Source organism: Rutilus rutilus (assembly GCF_951802725.1).
Source record: "Rutilus rutilus genome assembly, chromosome: 22".
Lineage (NCBI taxonomy): Eukaryota > Metazoa > Chordata > Actinopteri > Cypriniformes > Leuciscidae > Rutilus > Rutilus rutilus.
The window spans coordinates 21,945,215-21,969,805 of record NC_140227.1 but is presented as its reverse complement, the minus strand read 5'-3'; the positions used below and the strand labels follow the sequence as shown (position 1 = coordinate 21,969,805).

The following is a 24,591-nucleotide window of genomic DNA, read 5'->3' as shown; positions in this document are numbered from 1 at the left end:
AGAGTTTACAGTGAACGCTTTTCTGACATGAAAAGGGCAGACAGGCAGACAAGAAACTCAGCATTGATAGAGCCCCAGAGGCGAAGCCCAACTCGGATCCATAGAAGAAGCATAAAAGATGTAATCTGCAGCCTTTGTATAGAGGGAAACAGAGAGACTGACTCAAAGACTCAGACACAGTCATGGTATGTGCATCATCATAGGCGTCATTAGCACAAAATAACTCAGCCTTCAAATATTTGTCTTTAAAAAAGCACCGATTTCGATAAGCCGTCTATTGAAGACGAATTTGAGGAGCATATCCGGCTGATCTTTTCAACAAATCGTGATACAAAGAAACAAGAGTAATGACTCATTTCAAACACTTGACATTTTGAATTACTCATCCCTCAGTGCGAATGAAGGCCTGAATTAAATTCAAATGGAACAAAATCAGTTTGTGGAAATGATGGATGAAAACCATAAAAATATAGTCAAAAATCATATGGGTTTTCTATTTAGACATGCTGTGAAACAGCAGTTAAATGAATTTTATATGATTAAATCCCATTACTTCAATGAGTGTAGAGAGTATAGAAATGTAGAGAGGACTTGATAACATTAAGTATAAGTCTGACAAGGGTAATTTTCAATCAGACCATAAGAGGGTAATAATAAAGACTGCTTAGGTGTGAGTCTTACGGCCCTTTCATACCAAACGCTAAAAGTCAGTGCAAATGTTTGGTGTGAACAATACTGTGAATTGAAAAAATGGATTCCCATGGAGTTATTCATTCTGGGAGCGAACATTTGCCTGCAAAAGAAGAAAATAGGCAAAACAGGGCTAGCTGACACACTAGGAAGTCATTAAGGTTATTTGTGCTCATTTATAAATTGCAATAGGGAAAACGTTAAATATCTTTTTTTGTAGCCAATACTTAAGACAATGGTTCTCAACTGGCTCTGCTTCAGAACTTAGATTTTACATTGGACAAATGACCTGATCCAGTACTTATCTTAGAAGTAATTAAAATTAAATAGTATTATTATTATTTATAATAATAATTATAATCAATAAAAAATATACAAATGTCATTATATATTATACCATAAAATTATAAATATATATCTATATGTAATTTCATGTGGTTTTTATTATAAAAATCATAACTTTCTTTCTATGCTGTCTATGACCCAATCAGAACAGACCTGTGACCCTTTTTGAGGTTTTGACCCTTTGAGATATATGCCTTTATACAGAAACTGACTTTGAACAATAACTCCACCCTACGGAAGCGTATTGCATTCACTTGAGGAAAAATAATCTACTCTGTTTTTCTGAATTAACGAGTTAATTATCTCAGAATTATGAGAATTTTTCATGAATAAAAAGTTTTTGCACTGTTTTTCTGAATTAATGACTTAATTATCTCAAAATTATGAGATAATTTTTCTTGAAATAAAATGTATTTGCTCTGTTTTTCTGAATTATTGAGTTAATTATCTCAGAATTATGAGATCATTTTTCATAAAAAAATATTTTGTTCTGTTTTTCTGAATTAACGAGTTAATTATCTCAGAATTACGAGATAATTGTTAATGAATAAAAGTTTTTGCTCTGTTTTTCTGAATTATTGAGTTAATTATCTCAGAATTATGAGATAATTAAGTCATTAATTCAGAAAAACAGAGCAAATATTTTTTATGAAAAATTATCTCATAATTCTGAGATAATTAACTCAATAATTCAGAAAAACAGAGCAAAAACTTTTTATTCACGAAAAATTATCTCGTAATTCTGAGATAATTAACTCGTTAATTCAGAAAAACAGAGTAGATTATTTTTCCTCAAGTGAATGCAATACGCTTCCGTACCACCCTGAAAAATACTCAATGTTAAAATTATGATAACTACCCCGCATCTCCTCTATAACCAGACACATCCATGATCTGTGAATTTACTTGGAGAGGATCTGATTGTAAAATTGCTTAAGCAGCGACATGAGGCCCGGAGCGCTCTGGGATTCCTGGAATGCTTGACAGGGGTCACTAGCTGCTGTTCCAGGTGACTTTTTGAACTTTGTGATAAACTTCCATCTGTACTAAATATCTCAGAAACAATAGGGCCTCTAAGCTATTTATAGCTAATCAGTGGACAGACATAGAAGTAAACAGAGTGGAACGTCTTATTGGCTTTCATGCAACAACTAAAACGCATTAATTCAGTCAAATTTCAAATATGTTCCTGCTTGCAGCTTGCAGAACTGGAATACTTGTCATTCACAGTTCTTCACACCCCTTGAGTGTTCGTTTATTAAATATTTGGGCTAATTCGATTATCATAGCTGCCAATAACCGCATAATACATTTTAATTTTATATTTCCAAAAAAAGTCTGCAGATTTTGCCAGGGATTTCACTTACATCGTGTGACGTACATGTTGGAACTGATTACACCTGGAACTGATTAAACATCTCTAATACTCAATGTTCTGATTAAGTCAAGGCATAATCAACAAAAAAAGTCACTATAAAAAATGTAGCACGGTTTCCAAAGCCCAACGACAAGGGGGAAAAAGGATCTCTTCCATGGTGTTGGTTGTTTGGTTTACATTGTTTTGCACAAATGTCTCAGAAAATGCATTAAACCATTGATTGGGAAGAGATTGATTATAGAAGTTGAGAGATATAGGATGCTATGACAAATCCCTCAAGTTCCGCAAGCAAAACCAGAGAAAGGATGTGGAAGCACCATGTGTTATTAGTTTTCTTTGTGTTGCGAGTGCAGTGAAGTTCAGTGCATTTAACTTTCATGTAGACAATGTAGACAAAAAATAAAAATTGTGTGGCGCTGGAATCTTGTCATGCCGCACCTGGTTTATATACTACATTTTTTATTAAAACGTTCTGTAATGCTTAAAAGAGTTTAAGGTTTGTCTATAAATATAATCTTTCAAATACAGCAGAGGAAAAACTCATTAGCAAAGTGTCTCCAGAGACGAAGAGTGACCGGTACTCTATTAAAGAACACAAAAACTGACCGCAAGACAAAACAACAGTCGCTTAGCAATCAGCTAAAAAAAACTTCTCTGCTTTCCTGTTTAACTTTCACAGCCATAAAACATGAGTGATGCCCCTTTTTTGAGCCTTGAATTGTATTGGGGTTTGTTTATTTGTACAAGGGCATATGTTGTGTTCACGTTATTCAGTGCATGTCATTTTTATGACACCGTGAAAGCAGGAGAGCTCAAGCGATGATTCATAATGGCTTTGAGTTTCTGCTCATTTTGCTCAAGTGCAACAACTGTTAGGACTATGCACTGTGTCTCGTAATTAATGATGAAATCTGTGAATGTACTTTTTGAGAAAAGCTCAGAAAATGGAGCACGAGTCTTTCATTAAGCCCAGAATTATTTCGCAATGAAGGCCTTGCGCAAAGCTAATGTTTAGGCTTTGACTTTATTATAACATCCTTCTCAAGGATTTTCTTCAATTTGCTTACAAAGGCCTGTATATTAAGAGCCTGTTTAATTGCAGTATTGATCGCATTGTTGTTGAGGTCTGTAAAACATCCCATAGATTCACACGAAGGGGTGGGCGCTAAAACGAAGGCTGTTGCCATTGCTCTGTTAGATCATCATTAGGTCATCTGTAAAGCAGATGGTTACAATACAAAGCGCTCTTCAAAACAGGTCCTCTCTGAGCTCGACAGATTTAGCCTTTTCTTTCACAGATGGTAACAGAACATCTGCAGGATCAAAACCAGGGAGATTTGTGAAAGCATGGATTGAATCAGTAAACAGCATGTCGGTAACAACTAACCAGAAAATACAGTAACATAAAGAAAAATGTCTGCTTCATCAGTTTTCTTGAAAGTAAATGAAAGGTATTGATTAATGATTAATGATTATTCAATCAACATTTATGAAATAGAGCTGTTCGGTTTGTAAATGCAGAAGAAACATTTAAAATGTTGCCATTTTTAAAGCAATTTGGCTTAGAATAGCAGCTTTTTATATTTATAAGTAAAACAAAGTATGTGGTTAACATGATTTGAAGAGACTTTAATGTTTTGCTCTACATTTTGTTGAACAGCGGCTCTTCGAGTAATGTCAACCACACACCGTGTGTTACTCAAATTCAAAACTGCTGTTCTAAAAAAAATCCATTCAAGTTTCCCAAGAGAACTCATGGCAAATTAGCCTAGGTCGACCTACAAATTGACGTCAAGACTGAACAGCTCTGTTGGGTCACACAAATGCCATAATCAGCCACAAACTGCAGATTCAGTCACTCTAATGATCTCATTTTTAATCTTCTTAAAAGCGTTCATGGCCCATTGGCGTTCATTGACATATCTGTGATGACGAACTTGAGTTCATAAGTTGAACTTCAGTTAACCATACACCCCTTTAACTAGTCATAAAGTCACATTTTGACCTCAAAGCGGCAATTGTCTGATCTTTCTGGGCAACCACGTTGAAGAGCTCTTGACTTTGGTTATTTACTCCCAAAGCAGACAATGAGAGATCCATTGTTCATTCCCACAGAAAAACAGATGTTAAACAACCAAAATATTTATTATGTTTCGTTTTAAAATGTTTTATCGAACGGCACAAATCGAATCCTTCCTTCCCAGTTTGAATCAAGAAGTTCAATGTTAATTAGAAAGGACAAAATACGGAAGAAACATAAACATTGTGCATGCATCATTATGATATATTCCATATACAAACAAAGACTGTATCATCAGCAAGACGGTGTTTTGAGAAAATGGACATTGTTCCTGTAGTTTGGACTTTAAACAAGATATTGTGGAACTAAACACTTCTAACTAGAACCAGATGCAATCTGCAGATGCTTTTAAGGGAAATTGGTGGAGGTTTTGTGGAATGAATTTAAAGAGGGTAAAATAAATTAAATATATTTGCCAATATATTGAATAAACAAACCAATAGGGGATAGGAGATGCAATCTGAGGACTTCCTTACACTTCCTAAGAATGATGGCTATTCAAAATGATTCACTGCATACTCTTAGACTAATGGTAAATGTCACTTCACACAGGTGACACAATTTAAAATCTGAGCACTCTGCGTTGTTGCAACATTGCAAAACTGACAGTTTTAACAGTGACAAATACACTCAAACAATGGCATAGGGCCACTAACTTGCAAAGTACATCTACTTGACTTAGAGCACTGGAGGGGCGTTAAACATTGGTTTTTATTTCAGGGCCCTTAAATGTATATTGTCCAATGTACTTCTAAATGTGCACCATCAAAGTCGCTTTTTCATAAACAATATCTACAAAGTCAGCGCTTAGAACAAGTGCCTGAAGCTTTTCAATTTTAAGTGAGCATACCGAGCACGCTCCGCTCATGAATGAAAATCGATTTCTTCTAAATTAGTAGACTTATTTTCACATTACCCCTGTTGAGTGGTCTCCATTTTTTTATTATTATTTTTTTTTATCAACTAATGGAAAAAGCGCTACACAAATAGGTTTATGTGAAAAAAAATAACAGTGAGAAGGAATGGCTTGCCATGGAAATTAGACATGGACATAATGCAAAACCAAAACCCTGACATTTTCTGGACATCCCTTTCTTCGCCATGATTATAATAATTGGTGCACGCTTCATTCTTTATACCTCTGAGCCACTCTCTTAACTCTCTAATTCCTTGTTGTTCTCATTTATGCTATCGTATGAAAAGCAATATTCCCAATCTAAATTGCTCTCCAAGCTAAAAAAAAACCATCTGTTAAAAAAACGTATATATATATGGTAACACTTTACAATAAGTCTTCATTTGGTAACTTAAGTTAACTGCATAATTACTAACAATAAACAATACTTCTACAGCATTAATTCATCTTAGATAATGTTAATTTCTAGTTTGTTAACATTAGTTAATGCACTGTGAACTGTATGAACAAACAATGACCAATTGTATTTTTATTAACTAACATGAATATATTGCATAGTAAGTTCATGTAAACTGCATTAACTAATGTAAACAAATAAGACACTTATTGTAAGTGTTACCACTAAAATAATTCAACCTAATTCATTATTAAATAAAGTACTTTTTATGCATTCAAAAGCATTATTTTCTTCAACTTAATACATGAGCATCATTAGACAGCGATTTGTTCATGTTAACTCCTATGTGTAAACTTATGTTAAACAGGAATCAGCATTATTGCATTCAGTATCTCCTCCTCCTGTCATTATTCTGTAACTGACACAATACTCAAGACTTCCTTTGATAACAGTACGAAAAGCCTTCAGATGCATAATGCATTTCTCAGGACAATGAACTCCCAGGCTTTGTTGTTTCAACTCTACATAAAGTCTCTTTGTTTAATGAGTCTAATCTCTTGCAGTGACCTGCATCCCCATCCGGCTTTCCGTACTCCATCAAATTGTTTGCGTCTGGTAATCTGTCACTTTCAGGAACACGTCAACACACTTTTGCGTACAAAGGAACATCCAGGAAAGAAGCTGAGGCGTAGCCGGCATGTGCCAGTGAATTGTGCGTTTCTGCTAATATGAAGTAGCACAAAGAGGAATTAGTCTGGAGTCCTGCATTCCAACACTTGCATTCCAGGTCAAGTAATTTCCTTTTCTGCTAACCGATGTCATTGCTAAAATCACACGAAATGATTTAAAGAATGAGAAAATTTCAAGATATAAAACCCTAATACAGAACTGCTGATAAGGTTGTGAGCTTTGCTGGTCCAAGTCTTACTGGTCAAAGTAAAAAAATCCCTGAAGGGTCCCCCTTCAAAGTAAGATAAAAAATTATTTAATTATATAATAACATAGTATAAAAAAGTCATTACATATAATTTAAAACATAAACAAAGAATGTTTCACCTATTTTATTTTTTTATTGTCAGGTAATAAAATAAAATATAATAAAATAATTATATAATAAAATAAATACATTTTATATAATAATTATTTATATTCATAACAATTTTATAAATGTTATTATAACTTATATATGTAATTGTAATTTTTATTTAATAAAAAATATAATAGATATTATTTAAAATAGAAATAAACATTAATATGTAATATACATTTAAAAAATGTAAGCACATACTAATAGAAAGTAGCAGCCGAAATTAGTTTCATAATAACAGCAGACAAACTCATCAACACCATTGGTATGACTCTGCAGATGGATTTACATTACTGTCATAATCAGAATCTTTAACCAATAATCTCTTCATTTCCTGGGAATGATTACTGTCTGCCACAGGGATGCACCTGTCACAGATGTAACATCCTATAAAATGATTGGATCTGGACAAATCACCAGCCTAAATAATTTCAGAACTATGAAACCTCCCCCCAAAAGTGTCAGTAACTTTTGTGAAAATAAAAAAATACCAAAATTAGTTCTCATAGACTATTGATTTGTACAGTGACAGACAGATACAGCTCAAATATCCTCAAATTTAAACAAAGACATTTTTAACAGAAAAAAAAAGGTTTTACACTCAAATAAAGTTGTTTTTTTTTTAGAGGAAAAAGACTTCAGATTATCAAAATGGTCTTTACACTAACAAACAAATGGTTCTATCTGTTGACTGAAAGGTTATTTGGGGAACCAACAATGGTTCTTCTATGGCATCACTGTGAAAACCCTCTTTTGGAAATCCCCTTTTTGAGTGTAGTGTTGGATACTGTTCTGATTTTCTAGGGCAGACTAGCTACTTGTAAAAAACTAGTGACACATTATAAATAACAAGATGTTGTTTCTTATTGAGTCAACAACTGTACTTCTAGCTGAGTAAGGGGAGCTCTAAAGACTAAAGTTAGCCAGACTCTTAGTTTTTTTAATGAGAGACTTGTATGAGCTACTCTTATACTCCATCATTATTTTGAGATGTCGAGGCCATAATGTCAACCACTTTTGTCTAAACTCTTATAAACCCTTTGTTAGTTTGTTGATTGTGGAAGATAAGTCCTTGCTAAGAGCGCCATTGTTTCACATTGTTGAGAGAGATCCCTATCTTAATTGCTCTTCAGAATACAATCAACTCCCTACGTTGAAATCTTATGGCATTTAAAGCAGCTGATGAGTGATTTTCCAAAACAGACCTTTCACTCACTAATACAGTACACTAAAAAACAATGTACTAAAAACAGAAAAGTTTTTCCTTTCCGCTTTTCAAGTACAGACGACATTATTGTTAAAATGATCCCCGTTCACACGGATCCGTGAAAACAACTAAAAACGATGTATTACTCATGCCAGGCCAGTAGTTGGCGATGTCACTTTGTAAAGCGCATGTGCATGATGTCACCGTTTTCACAAATATGCGTTTTTTAGACGATAACAGTATCGTTTTCAAAAACTTGCACATCGAAACCCGTTTTCAAAAGTTTGCGTTATCAGGCCCCCAATATGGCCCACAATGTTGTTGTGTAAATGAATGGCCAAAATGCATAAAAAAGTTTTCCGTTTTTAGTTGAAAACGGTGTGTTGTGTAAATGGGCCCTACATTTTTACCAAAAATTACAAAGAAACTAAGAAATTTTTTTATCGTTTTTCTTGTAAAAATGATCTTCATTTGAAACTTTGAAATATATATATTTTTTTACACTGTATACGCATGATGCACTGTTTTTTACAAGCAATATGCACAACAGGCATAAGCTGAAATGGAACAAATAATGCAGGTCTAAAAAAGAAAAAGAAAAAGAAAAAGAAAAAGAAAAAGAAAAAGAAAAAGAAAAAGAAAAAGAAAAAAGAAACAAACAAAAGAAGGAAAGCCCCAAGCATTCCTGGTTGTCCAACTGCATTCCCAGATAAGCCAAAAAAAACTTCAATAAAGCGGAGTATTTTTTGTTATTATTTTGCGGCATTGACCAACAAGTCAAACTTTGGTGTGAATGTGCGTGAAATTGAAATCAGAAAAATGTGACTGCCCCTCCTCCCCAAAATCTCATATGGGGTTCGTATTTTAAATGCCCTGCTTCAGAGACTTTGTTGAATATTTTTCTTTCAGAAAGGGTCATGGTAGCTTTTCTACACTGTCTGACAGCTCAGAATAGAGAATTACTGCTCCAACTCACATATTTCAGGGGGAACCAAAAGAACCAGAGGTGCAGTGAGAATACAGGCCAATTTCTCAAGGACAGTAAAACAGTAAGACACATTGGCAAAAGCCCAAACGCATAGGCCTACTCATATTTCCTATAGTAAGGGCTATATGAGAAGAAGAACACGATTGGTCAGTTTTCTTATGCTGGTGCATGAGCGTGGATTTGAAACGAGAAGGTCCTCGGTAATTGCAGTTTTTTCTGCAGCATTGTGGGCCTATGGGAATTGAGAAATCACTTCTGCTGAGAGCAGCACCCAGTCGCCTGGCTCCAAGAGGCAATAACTGGACCTTTTCAACCGTTCTGTGAAATGATGTATTCTCACGGTGACTTCAAATCATCCTGTCACGCTAGGCATAAGGACAGAGTTTAATAGGGCATCTCATATTTCTCCTAACTCAAAAGGGCCTGAACTTTCGGTTTTCTTCATTTCATACCATACTGATATAGAAAATCCATGCCAATTACAAAGACTATGCAGCTTGTAATTTTCTGGTGTGATAAAATCTATGTGCTGTAATGTCATTCGCTGATTCCTGCATGCCAGACAGTTTTCCAATGGCTTAAAATTGAGTTTTGTGGCTTTTAGTTCATGTCTGGTAGCATTGAGGCTATATGCAATTGTGTACTTGACAAAATTAACTTTTAGCAGATATACAAAATCATTCAAAAGTAAGTTTTATTAAAACTAAATTAATACATTTATTCAGCAAGGATGCATGAAATTGATCAAAAGTGAAAGCTACAAAGTTTATAACGTTCTTTTGAACTCCATTCATCAAAGATTCCTGAAAAAAGGGCATCACAGTTTCCACAAACTGAAGTGCCTTGAAATGCGCAGCATTATTCAACGTAATTGACGTTAACGTATTTTCCACTGAAACAGGAAGACATATCGAACAGCCCCTCCCCTTTAAAAAAAAAAAGCCAATGGCGTTTAGTTTACAGCTCGGCCAGAGCCGCTGAACTCGGTAAAGCCGCAGTTTCCTCCTAATCTCTAACCGTTTCTCCTCCTAATCTCCTCCATATCGCTTTAAAATACAGCATTCTGTGCAGAATTGCAATGAGTCTGATACGTTTTGTGGTCTGCGCCAACTCGCGCATGATCCGCTCTGTGCTATTGTGTCTCTGGACCTGACTGTGTGTGTGCTGCGGCGGTTCCAGTTACACTTACCACCAGTCTTCATTCACCCCAAATGATAAGCATCCCGTATTTACACTGTCTGAATTGTTCCCTATCCCCATATGAGAATGGAACATTCACATAGTGACTTCAATTTTGATTTCATTGTGAATTTAAGTAGCACAGCTGTTTTCAACATTGATAATAATAAGAAATGCTTCTTGAGCACCAAATCATCATATTACAATTTCTGAAGGATCATGTGACACTGAAGACTGGAGTAATGATGCTGAAAATTCAGCTTTGCCATCACAGGACTAAATTTCATTTTAAATTAGCATAAAAGTCTTGTTTCAAAAACATTGACAAATTTGACCAACCCCAAACTTGTGAAATTGACAGTCTTTCTCTTCTGTCAAAATATGCCAACAATATTGATGACTCGCTCTGCATCCTGCCAATACAATTTTTTCCCCTCAAACAAATGCTCAGACTGTCCCTCCCACTACCACTTGACTTCGACTGGCAATACAAGTAATTAATACTAACTAGCAGCAATAAATGGTTCACGGCTGTGACGTAAACTAACAACTATCAGCTTAAAAAAACAGTGATGAACCCTTTTAAACAAAGGAAAGCAAACTTTGCCTGTCATGATGCCTTTAAATTTCTACGTTTTCAATGTTTTTTACAGTGTATTATTCTCCCAGAAGTCTAGTAAAATACACATTGTAACATGTGAACGCACAAAACTGATCCGGGAAGTGCAAATTCAAATCCATATGTCCCAACTCCTTCTTATGTACTGATACACACTGTCAAGAACACAGACTTAGTCAGGGGATGTGACACACCCTTGATCAAATTCAGCTCTTTCAGCTGTAACACGCATGCCAATCTGGTCCCAGTCCTATCCAACATGAACAAAAAATACAAGAATCAAGAAGCAAGCTCATATTCAGTTCAATCTTTCACATAAAAAAAAAAAAAAAAAACCCAGAGAGAGAGAAACCTACTCCACAACAGACTCTGACACTGCTGTAATATTTATCACAAACGAGAAAGTGTGATCACACTAAACCTGTGACTGACATCCAGACTCTCGCAGTGATTTCTTTTGTGTGATTTTGGGCTGTGCTGGTGTTTCAAATGATGCTGTTGGAGTCTCTGTTGGACATTTAATCTCCAAGCTCTCCTCCATCAGAGCCTTTTGGACAGACAACACTGCCTGTATACGGCCTTGTGTGTTTCTCTGATGTAAGATGATTGATCACAGACACATGATTGTCTGTGGACATACTGTTTACCTCAGCTATGGATATGCATCATACAGCATAGTTGCGCTGTAAGCTGATAAAAACATGAATTTCTATGGTTTTTCCATGGAAACTAAAGCTGCAAAAATGGGTCATTCATAAGGTGTCACAGTTATGATGTATCTACATTAGCATATGACCACCCATTCAACATATAAATTAAATATTAAGGCTCAGTATTCAGCAACATGGTAGGAGCATTGTCACCTACTGCAGATGTTAAAATATGCTTTCCCAACAGAAAGCAAAAGTTTGGGGTCGATTTATTTTTTTCAATGTATTCAAAAGTCTTTTATGCTCACCAAGGCTGCATTTATTATAGTAAAAACAGTAATATTGTCCCATATTATTACAATTTAATATTTTCTATTATAATAGATTTTAAAATGTAATTTATTCCTTTTATGGCAAAGCTTTTATCAGCAGCCTTTAATCCAGCCTTCAGTGTCACATGATCCTCGAATGAAATGTACTGTAATTTGCTCATGTTGCTTTATGCACATTCTTGTACTCAAAAACTTTGGCCGCAAAACACAAAATTGCTGAAATATCTATTATATTCTGAAGACATATCCTGAATCTGAATCTGCATGTATTATGGACAGAAAAAACAAACAGTAGACATCTTATTCATGAATGAGTGTAAAAGTCAATCATCAGCAGTTTTCATTGGGCAGAATACAGACTTTGAGGCTGACAGGCAAGATTCAAATGAATGTGCATTTTAACACCATATCCACTATGCATGAGGATTTATCATAGCACAAACTCATATTTTCAAGTATGCTGAGAGCATACATTAGCCACAATGATCTGTTTGTTTGATACCATATGTTTCGGACACAGGGGCAATTCATCTCAGAATTCATACTGACGTCTCACACATACTCTGTATCTCCACAACATCTTTCTGGCATCAGCTCTTGGAAAAAGCAGCCAACATGATTAAAATGAAGTATCCATCTTTTTAGATTAAACTGGCCTGATTTGATAAAATCCAATTACACGACTTTGAATTCTAAAGTAATACATTATTAGTGGTGATGAGTTACATTGTGTTGCCATATGGGCATTTGAGGCATCACACCACATTAGCAGTTTGTGCATGTGCATTATATTTATAAATCTCACGGCAAAGAAATTCATCTTGACTTTATTAGACACTTTAAAAGACCAAATACGTATGGAACTCAGCAAATCATAAACCAGATTCCTTCAGGCATAAACTGATGAAAAGTTAGAGGTGAGACTCAAAGATAGGATTTGGAGGCTACACATATTATTAATATTTATTAATTAAAAAATATGGTTTTGAATTCCAGATGTTATTCTCATTGAAAATTATGTTAAAGTAATCAAACAAGCTGAATATGGTACCATAGTGATGTTTCAGAACAATGCAGAACATGAGTGAAATTTTGGTGGAGCAGGATAAAAGGCACTGAAGTGACATTTCCTTATGAGAGTCAGTTACAGGAACTAACAAATCTGAATACAAACTTAAATTTAGACCCGACTTCCTGCAGCAAGTGTTAGCCTTAAGGGAAAAAATAAATCTTCAGAGCCCTGTCTATATCATTATCTCTGTATGGCTCTGAGTCTCTTTAATTCTTAAATGCGAACTGAACCTAGATGCATTTGAAATAGGGGAAGACAGGATCACAAATCGCTGCATTACTGCTGGCAGTAAACATTCAGACGTAAAAGAGGATATCAACAAAGTGGTAAGGTTCCCACTAAAGCAAGACACCACATGCACATACATACATATTAGCACAAGCACCTTTTCATCCCAAGCAAATAGGAGACCAATGTAGGTTGATTTTGACGCATATTCCTGATTTCCTCCATTTTAACTGCTAATAGTCTATTTAAAATGGTGAATTAACATATTATGCTTATAATGGAGCTCAATCGTAGAGCACTTGGAGAACTTTCAAAATAAAAATGGTTCACATTTTATAGCTGGAATTACATCACATACCTTTAATAACTTCCTTGGTTCAAGGAGAAACTGATCAATAAAACTTCACGACAGACAGTCCGAGGGCCCTATTTTAACGATCTGAAACGCAAGTATCAAATGCGAATATACCGGCGGGATAAATGACTCTTGTGCCCGACACAAATCTAAAATGGGTTGGTCTGAAGTAGCTACATTACTCATAAGTGTGGTTTGGGCGTAACGTGAAGTAAACCAATCAGAGCGACACCTCACACTCCCTTTAAAAGCAGGCGCGTTTGTTCCATGGCGGATTGCTATTATAACGGCGGATTTGACAGGCGCACGCCAGGAGCGGTTCACAGCCAAGGAGACCGACGTTCTTGCCGTAAAAGACAGAGAAGTGACATTGTATGGGGATGGGAGAAACCCCCCCAAATAAGCTTCGGTTAAACAGGCGTATAATAATTTGGGTAAATGTGTAGCCTAAGCTAGATTTGTGCCTATTTTTTCACATCTTCATGGACACCACAATGATTTCCCTCGTATGGAATATTTTTCCTTGTAATTATGTATGGTTTGCAAAAATGTCAACTGCTGTGTCTGTGTAGATGAGATAAGCTAAGTGTATGCGCGTTGTGCACACGCTACATTATGGCCAAGCATGCGCCCTTAAAATAGCATCTGAATAACGCGCCACTGACTTTAGACTAGGTTTTTCCTGGTCTGTGGCGGAATTGTTTTCTGGAACTGCAAAATAGCACCAGGGAACGTTTGCGGCGGAACACGCCTCCTCTTTTCGCTGAACCGCCCCCGGGAGCGCAAGTTCATTCCCTAATTTACAGACGTGCGTCTGTTGAGGGAAAAGTCCGCTGTGCATCGGGTGCAAAATAGGAATGATACATGCGTCGGTGTACAAAGTCAATTGCACTGGGTGCAAGATAGGGCCCTATGAGTTTAACTACCCCATCCTTTAAAAACTAATACCCTGTATTTCGCCTAGGCTTTATGGGACTAAATCAGTTTTTTTCCATCTTATTTTGGTCACAAAAAACATGTCCTCATTTGATTCCAAATAACAAGTTTCCCATAAGACATTGCATATCTCCATTACAGACATTCATGATCGGTGGGTGAGATGAATCATGCAACACAAACAGTCTAGGCTGCTACCTTTGACTTTTAATTCAATGCACATGTTGGTAATGCCGGTATGTGCAAAACGATAAACTGCTTTCCTGCCAAACATATTATCAGTACAGTATGCCTCCACTTTCCCTGATTATCATACTCATGCAATGCAGAGATGCAAACTGTTGAGAGCTCCAAGTGTTTCTATCCGGTGAGAGCTGCTTATTTTGAGCAATGGCCAACTGGCATCCTGCAAGATAACTAATTCCTCTCCTTATCTAACTAATTGTGCAATGTTGCCTTTTGGTTGAAGTATTCTGTCACAATGATCTGAGCTGACCCTTCCAGCCTGAGATTTAACTCTTTACTATTTTCAGGGAATCCACTTGACTGAGAGGGTAAGCTTTACCAGCACTGTTTTAGGGTATCTTGTCTTGTCTTGGTCAAAAATAGCAAAACAAAAATAGCAGTTCACTAATCTTAAGTTGTATACTGACCGTGCCTAAACAATGAAAGCTAGACAAGACAAATCAAAACTAAACAATGAGAAATGATAACGGATTGAGTTATTCTATGCTATTCAAAAGGTTACATCTATCAATGTTATGCAAACAACAGTTTTACATTTGGCAAAAGAACGATCTGTCATTTCTTTAAACCACTGGAACAAAACTGAAACCTTTATATGAGTGATGAATCTCATTAAAACATATTTCACTCCACAATCAAATAAAATAAATAATTTTACCTAAAGAAAATAAAGCCCATTATTAAAATTGTTTGCATTCTGACATTATTTTCATGACATTTCTGTAATGTTTCCAGATGTTTTACTGTTGAGTTTATTTCAATCTGTTGACTATTACAGTCTAACCTCGCCATCTGAACTTATAAAATATCTGAAGTCAGTGATTTCGTCACGAGATATTTAGTAGGCACTGGGAACGTATTGAGTTACGTTGGTGCCTCATTCAAAAGCCCAATTAAATATTTCAGTTCTAGTACAAGTCAAGATGAATTATGCAGACAAAACCTATAAACACCTTTTGGTTCAAAGTCACAAGCCATTTTCCAGTCAATGGTGTGTTTATAGCTAGCAATGTTTTTCACTAATTGAAGCTTGGAGCGTGCTAAACGACACAAGGGTGTTAGGTGGTGTGCGAGTGAATATGATGACTGAGCGAGGAGGATGTTCCCAGCGGGTGCAGTGTTTTACTTTGCGATCCAGACGGCCCCCCTGAGTTGAATATTTATGCTCCAGCTCACAATTCCTAGGACTAGTGAGAGTCCTTACCATTTACATGTCGAAATCAAACATGACAGCAAACAGTTTTCCTAAGCGCTGTGTGATACCAGAAATACTTTAATTGGTAACCTGCCATGTAATCTGTGAAAACAAGTCAACGTAGACATCTCGAGAGAGGCCTGTTTGTTTTGTCTTGTCGTACCGCGGGGGTGCAAGGCCCGGTGTATTCCCCGGTAATGTATTACCGTCATCTTTACACAGCTGTGATTGTCTATGGCAAGTTGCCAAGCACTCAGAATGAGAGTTTATGGTACCAGGTGAATGTCAATTATAAATCACATTAGCATTAATTATGCACTATAGCAACTCTTCAGCATAACAGTTCAGCACTTGAAACACTGAATAAATGACAAGCAGTTGCTTGTTAACTCACCTTCTTCCATCCCAGAATGAGTTCTGAGGGTGTTGTCTGCCTCTTCCTCCTCCTCTCTGTAGTTAAACAGACTGTGGGACTGTTTGTTTGAAGGTGGGCTGGTTGGACTGAACTTGACTGGAGAGAACAACTGCCACTGATGTTTCCTCTCAAGCTCTGTGTTGTGCTCTCCCAAGGTTTGCACATGTTCTGCTCTTGGGTTTTGGTGCTCAAGGGGTTTTATGCGTTCATCACGATGTTGTTTGTGATCTACAGAAGGTTCTCTGGGGTCCACTGAAAGCCTTTCATGTTCTTCTTTAAGTTCTGCTTCTGATTTTCCATGTTCTGGTATAGTTTCGGTAGAGATGGTTACACTTTGCTTAACGGGACCTGGACTGCTCAGGATATGTTCATTCTGATTACCAACAGCTGATTGAATGCCATCAAGGCTAGTAGTTTCATTCATTACTGCTGCTTTTTCCTTACTAGACTCTCTTGTGATAGTTTCATCATGTTTGGAGCCATCTGTTTCCACGTAATTGGGGAGAAGTGAATGAATCTGACTATCTGATACGCCGTCCCAAGCCGTCTGCAATGAAGTTGCGGTTTCCCAAAGCGGAGATGTAGTTTGCTCAATAGTCAACGGAGAGTCAGTAACCATCTCGCTGTATGTGGTGTCCTCCTGTGAGGTATATGTATCCCCAACAGTAGTTTCTACAGGAAATTCAAGCTGTTCATCATCTGTTAGGTCCTCTTGATTGGTGTTGTCTTTATAAAGACTAAAGCTCTGGATCTCTGTGGTATCTTTGTGAGTGGAGAATCCCACTCTGTTTGTAGTTTCCACAGGAAGGATGAATTGTTCCCGGTCTGTTTTATATTTCAGAGGGCTGAATAGCTCATTTTTTGGTTTGTCATTGTGAAAACTGACTCTCATTCTATCTGTACTGTCCTTATAGAAAGGAAACTGCGGCCTATCTGTTGTCGACTTATGAATACCAAACATCTCTCTCAGCTCTTGCTTGGCTCCCCTTTGCACACCCTGGTGGGGGGTAAAATTATCTGAACGAGATACCGAGATGATGGATGACTCCGTAGGAGCTTCAAAATCACGCAGAGATGAAGCTAAGGAATCAGTGGGTGGATAATCATAGTCTTCTTCATCCTCTTCCTTCTCGTCTGCGTGTCTCATACGCAGCTTAAAAGGACGATTGCTATCACTGTGCAAGGGAATGTGTTTGTTAAAGGGACCTCTAGATCCTTGATGGTTTAAAATGTGTTGTATAGGGTCTCTGTAGTGTCTCTCTGGTGTGCTTTCCTCAGTTGTTGTGGTTAGCACGGGATTTGAAGCACGCCTCGGGTCACAGTTTGGAATCGGATAGCACATTAGGTTCCCACCTTCTTTCGGGCAGTGGCATACTTGGCAAGGGTCAATCTGGAATGTGTGTCCAGCTTCATACTTCTGCTCCAAGTGAATGCATCCAACTCGTTCGCACTGAATGCACCCGTCCGCCGGTTCCGACAGTTCTATGCAGTTAGCTGGAACCTCAGGGCATGGAATAAAATGGCAGCTGATCCGTCCACCTCCTTGCGGACAGGAGCATTCAGTACTCCCAAAGTCCACAAAGTACGACTCACCTTCTTTAACCTTGCCGTTTCTGAAGCCAGCGCTGATGCAGTCATAATACTGGTACCCCTCGCACATGCAGCCCGTTTGCACGCAGGTAGCGCAACATGCTCCGGTGTCCAAGACTTCTTCGATGCAGTTGTGCAATTCAGGGCAATCCACACCAGTGCAATCCCTTTGACAAAGGCCGCCGCTTATACTCAATAAAAACACCAAGTTCAAGAGGCCACGGGCCATTTTGACTTTGTACCTGGTGTGTCAACAGCTGATAAATGTCTCCAGTCCAGTACACTCCAATCTCTCCAGAGCCCAAACAGTCAGCTCTCCTCTTGTGAACTGTAAGCTGTCAGAGAAACCTTGAACAAAGAGAGAGAGAGATGTAAGTTAGAGAGCACTCTGAAAATTTCCTGTGGAGTTCTTCCAGCCAGTCAGTGTGTTAAAGCCAACATCTGGCTTCACAGTTGAGCTCACCCTTATAAGACCATCCCACATTTTAAAATCACAGGGCTGTCCAAGCCTGATCTCATGATTTCCCCTTAATCATGAAGCACCAGCATTCAAGCTCATTACCATTATGGGGCCGCCACACGAATGGCGTATTCAGGGACATTAGATTTTGTAATATTCCATTTGATGGGATCTTAAAAGCTACACCACACCATATGATTTCTCTATTATTTTTGATTGCTTTTTCTGATTTGTTTGACATTTATGGGACAACTGTGATTTGCTTCAGTTAGTGCAGGTCTATAATGAAGGAAGTCATACTAAACTCTCATTTGCAAATGGCAAAGCCAACTAAAAGGACTCAATTTGAGGCATTCAGTGCAGACACAAAGCCATTTTTGATGAGGTGTTTTGTGGGTTAAACATATAGAGGGGATTTAAAATAATTCAGCAAAGCTGTGTTTTTCTGTAGTAGCGATGACTACAGCAGACTACAGCAGTACAAGACTTGTTTCTAGCATTGCAAGCCATTTGTATTGAATTGCTTTCTATTCAGCGGCTGAGAAACACATTCTGTTTACTTTGGAAAACCCTTGGAGTCCCGAGGCCCTGAACGTTTAGATTTCATGGCAGATGAAAGTACATGTAACTGCTTTAATTGTTGCCAAAAAGCACAATTAACCTTAATATCTAAAAGTCTGGGCAAAACATTTGTCTCTGCCACATGCCAAAATGATTTAAAACAACTGGTCTGGCTAATTATATAACCTGTATGAAGCGTTAAAGAGACCAGATGTATTCTGTCCTTATTTACTCAGCCTCAGGTTGTTTTAAAATCTGTTTGACTTTCTTTCTTATGCAGACCACAAAAGGTTAAATATTGAAGAATGTCAATGAATGAGACTTTAAAAAAGATGGCAATTTCAATGCAAAGCTCCAATTAAAGTGGTCTGTACACTACACTAGGCTATATACCAAGTGTTGTGAAGGCATATGGTAGCTTTCTGAAAGTTTGGTATCTGATAGCTGTTTATCGCATTTAGAGAAGTAGGCTAGCGATGTCTGATCCATGAATCGGTGATTTGAGTCTGATCTTTTTAAATCAATCCAATTCACAAAACCGATCTGACTGATTTGTTTATGAATCAGATTGATCCAGTTCTCAAGGTCATTTCACTGTTGTTGCAATGCTGTGGTTAACAGCTTATTGGATGGAAAGATGAAGGAATACCTACTTAAATTATGGTCTGTATTTAACCCAAATTGCACAGTTGTGTGGACTACTTTGAATCTTTACAGTGTATCTTTTTGTCTTCAAAACTTCTATGATCTACAGGTAAAAGAAAGTCAGGTTTGGAACAACATGTGGGTGAATAAATGATGACAGAATTTTTATTTTTGGGTAAACTATCCTTTAAATATCAATAAAAAAACAAAAGCTATATTCATCTCAATTATACATGCACTTTAAACATTAAAGCGTCCATATAAAAATGGAATGGGGCAAATTAAATTGAATTAAAACTACAAAGAAGACTGCATGTGCCTCATAAAAATTATGGTAACCACAGTTTCCGCAAAAACTCGATAAAAAGTGGTAACAATAGCCGCAACACTGTCATCAAAATAATATAAATGACTTGACAGGAATATTTTGAATGTTTTAAAAACTTTCCATATTAAACTATTATCATTTTATTTAGTAGGCTAACAATCACTATCTGGTAGCCTATTTCGGCAAAACGTGATTACCATAGTAAAATATGGTAAGAGCTGTCAGTAGTAACAAATGCAATTTGAAAGACACCTCAAGCGCGCGCTCAAGCACCAGAAGCAGTACGAGTTCTGTTGCAGTTCAACTTTTCATTTGCAAAAAAAAGGGTAAAAACAATAATAACAATGTGCAGCCAATGTTGTCAGTCTAACTTTACAAACCTGCTATTGGAACATATGAAACTTGTTTTTGGTTATTATTCAGAGCATCGATTTATTTGATTTTATTAATAGCCCAGACGTGAGGAGCGCTCTTTTGTTGACGTTCCTAAATAAAAAGGGTTAAAAAAAAGTTTTACCTTGCGGGAATCATGTTGTTCCGTGCGTCCACAGGTTAGAAGTTACAGCCAACTACTTGCCTTTGACACAGTGCAGCTTAGTGTGCGTTGAGAATTGTAAAGGGGAGGGACAAAGTTGGAACTCCATACGGTGACTTTATGAAGCAGCCCATTCAGTACAACCTTAGCATAAGAACAATTCCCGGTGTTTGCAATCAGATGCTAGTATTTTGAAAACACCACAGTATTTAGCTTGAAAATTCATTAGTCAACTATATTATGCATATCTTGAGAATTTAATTTTCCTCCATCAGTATGTGTGATTGCACAGTAAAACTGTACCTTGCATGATGTACTCCCAAAATGCAAAAAGACAAGCAAGTGAATAAATAAAAACAAATGAAAATGAAATAATTATTTTTCATAAATAATCAAATTATTGGGAAAGTTTGACATTATATAATCTTGTCTTTTTAAAAATATTATTCATATAATTTCATTTTATTTTATGTCCAAGTAAAGAGTAGCCACGTGCAATTTTAGTTTTACTCTTAAATACAGTAAATACAGGCTGCAGCTCAAGCTAATCTTAGATAAAAGACACATTCAACTGTAGGCATGTCTGTAAAGCTCAGCTGGGTTTCCCAAACACTTGTGTGAAATTCCTTACAACAAACAAACCAAACTCAGTTCTTAACTACACATAGGAGTTGGTTTTGTTTACCTTGTTAAATTGTGGCTTTTGCACTCAGGTTTTCCCCCTTCAAAGCCAAGCATGCTTTGGGCTTCTGGAAATCAACACCATGACGAGCTTGTCGGACGTCTACGACGCTGTTTTAAAGGACCTTACATGTACCTCTTAGGAGCAAGGGTCATCCTTGTTCAAACAAAGACATTGTGCCTACATCGTCACTCAAGTTTGTGTCTTCCACCCGCTAATTTGATTAATTTACATTTCAAATGCCTTTAAAACCAGTGTTGGGGAACATAAAAGTAATGCATTTCAATATTGCATTGCTCCCTAAAAAAATAACTAATTGCATTACTTTTTATGGAAACTTTTGTGTTACTTTTTCTCAGCTGGGCTGGGATTGCTTGATTTTTAATAGCAAAAAAAAAGTTATATTTTTGGCTCTTTCACACCAAATGCACACCATGCATTATTCCCTAACCATGCATGTCCTCTATTCAGTGTGTTTGATCAGTGGTGCATTCACTCAGACAGCAATTTGCAGCAACAAAGCCATCTGAAGTCATTCATTATCAAAAAGGAGTTGGGATTTCCAACGACATGAGAGACAGCAATGCAACATCGTTGAGAAGATCTTTCTGCAACTGAGCAGTAATGCTATGTGAAAACAACCAATGAAATTTGCCACGTGATATAGTTGGATGAAACCGTTGAGAAGAAACCACAGCACAAACCTGGCAACCTCCAATGATTTATTCAACTGTCTACACTCCCATTAGTTGTCTCCTCATCAGGTCACTCAGTTGGCGTATATTGCACTCATTTGAGACCTGTCCAAAACAATCAGATCACATGACATCATCAAAAGGGTAATGTGAAATAATTCAGTGATTAAAAATTCCTCAGGAGAACTTTCTGATCTAGATGTGTTTCTCTAGGCTCTCAGGATGTACACAAGACATAGGAAGTCTGGGAAACACTTTTTTAAACAATTATTTCCACTGTCCGAGGCCAAGTAAAGCATTTTCTTCAATGTTAACTCAAACAGCCACGTCCTTTATCTGCAGGGTATCATAAATTTGTCACTTGGTAGGAATTTCAGCGGTGGAGTTTTTGTCTTTTAATGGGTCTAAATGATGTTGCTCAGGCATTGACCTGATCAGGATTCTGACCCAGGGCTCAAATGAGGCCCCTCTAATGACCAGGCTTTAGGAGAGCAATGCAGGCTGTCTGCTGCAAAGATAAATGAGTTTTACTCTGATCCTTGTAATTGATACTTCTCTTTCCAGGACTATACACTCCTCTAGCAGGCGGATGAGACAGTGAAATTAACACGCTTTCAAATGCATTTAGATGCTCTGTTTTGATTTGCTCAACTGGAGCAAAAAAGGTCCACCGTTAAATGCGCATTAACGCAGGATTAATTCTTGAAGAAAAAGTGCCAGAATCCAAAGCACTAATGAACATCCACAAAGTCAATGTGTGCCAGTTAATTCGAGGCATTCAGTGCAATGACATTTATCAAAAATTGTGCGAGTTTGTTTTTCTGTCGTATAAATCTGAACTCAGATTTGTTTTTTTGTGTGTTTTTTTTGATAATGGTTAAAAGAAGGAAAGAGATACAGAACTGACTTGCTTACAGGAGAAGTGAGTTTTGTTGGTTTGATCTCAAGAAGAAATTGATCAGACACACATTTGACAAGTCAACAAGAAGAGATAGCATGACCCTGGTTATATACAGTACCATACTTGTTCCGCTGGAAAATGGAGAGCTTCTGTAAATCTGAGTCACATGGCACTTTCATTAGAAGTTGGACCATATGAGATGAATGTGAATCATGCGGTCTCCTTGACTTTTAGGTTGATTTAAAAATAATAAGAAAAAAACAACTTTCAGCGCCGTTTACAACTGTTCAGAATATGGTGGGTTGTTCCAATGTGTATTATGTATGCATAAAAGCCCCTTATTGTTCAATTGATCTGGGACTGCTATTAGGGCTGCTGTAAACTATACCTCTGAGTCTGGATTAATCAATTTATTCAATTATTCTTCAGATCATAAAACTCCGAAGAGAAGAGGATTAATAAAACAGTGTTCTCAAATCAATTCTGCAGCCATTGTAATAGAAAATATTTTTTGTAGGCTATATTTACAATAAAGGTTACAAATTTAGTTTTGAAAGGCCTACGTATGGTGTTTAAAATATATATATGTTTGGAAATGTATTGATTCTGAAATCCTGTCTATGGGCTATCCATTTTTCTTTCTGCACGCGTTTGAAGCTTTTCAACGTTCAACGTTCCCTCGCTGCTGAATCATCAGCGCCAAAATAAAAGCTAGGTTTACCTCCGTTTGAGTTTGTTGTCCGTCCATTTTAAATGTGATGCAATAAAAGTCTGTTTAGGTTATCAAATAATGCAAAGAAACATCTTTCTATTGAGTTCCCCTCGCGGCCTGAACGCGAAAACAAGCATAGTCCTACAAAGCCATGCAGTGGAGTCCGATTCAATAACTTATTAGGCTACTTTTATGACCAGCCCCAGCCGGCATTTCAACGTTGATTCACCGTTGAAACAACGTCAGGTACCATGGTTGAATCAACGGTGAATTACCTTTCGATTTTGCAAAACGGATCAACGTTGATATTGTGACGTCGTTTCACCGCGGAAAAACAACGTTGATTCACTGTTGAAATCGCGACGTCGTTTCACTCTTTATAGTGAATCAAAAACGTAGGCTAGGCTTCTAGATCGTGTAGTCTGATTCAGGAATAACTGTTTTAAGTCGGTTATTGAATCAAAATGATTAATGCCGAAAATAATAGTCATATCACGTGAATCCACAATCCATCAGAGCAGTTAGGCCTACTGAATCAACTTCGGACTCACGCAAGTTATCATTATTTTCAGTGACGTAAGCATCGAAATGAAGCGAATTTTGTCAGTATCAACACTGACTTAATGTGTAGGCCTGATAAATGAAAGAATATTCATATAGCCTAGTGAGTACGTAGCCTAGTGGATGGGCTGCAGAAACAGAATCAATCATACCATCTGTAGGATGCCAGTTTTGCAAGTAATGGAGAAGAAAACAAATGTTTCTAGTTTGCATTTTTGCAAAGCTTGCACTGGAAATATGAATTAGCCTTGTCTTAGTATTTGCAACGTCCCCATTTTGCTTCATTGAAAACTCACGTACCCAAGCTGCAAAAATATTAAAATAATAATAAAACTTTCTCTTTATTTCTACTGTATGTGCAATCCCAAATTTTTAATATAGACTTTTGGATCCTACTGCATATCAAAAAAAATATGTACATTATAAGGGAGACAATCAGTGGATAAAGGTGACCTTGATTAATTCTTTGTTTATAATTGAGAGAGATGAAATATTGTACACTTATTATAAATGTTAAGTTTTATGTTGCCGCCCTAAACAATCTGATCTCTCATTAATCCCTTTATCTCTTTCTAATGAAAACCTGCAGGAAAAACGCAGTGTCAC

The 24,591-nt window shown here is 37.0% G+C and overlaps 1 protein-coding gene across 2 annotated transcripts in view; it reads right to left on the bottom strand.

Moving 5' to 3' along the window:
• fbln2 (fibulin 2) overlaps window positions 1-20,532 on the bottom strand; it is a 53,603-nt gene extending 33,071 nt beyond the window's left edge. For both annotated transcript variants that reach the window (XM_084395221.1, XM_084395222.1), the window contains exons 1-2: window positions 20,417-20,532; window positions 16,295-18,253 (exon numbers count right to left, since the gene is read on the bottom strand). In XM_084395221.1, the coding sequence (XP_084251347.1) occupies window positions 16,295-18,134 (1,840 nt within the window). In that variant the 5' untranslated portion in view covers window positions 18,135-18,253; window positions 20,417-20,532. The remainder of the gene's footprint in view (window positions 1-16,294; window positions 18,254-20,416) is intronic.
• Window positions 20,533-24,591: the final 4,059 nt, after the last annotated feature.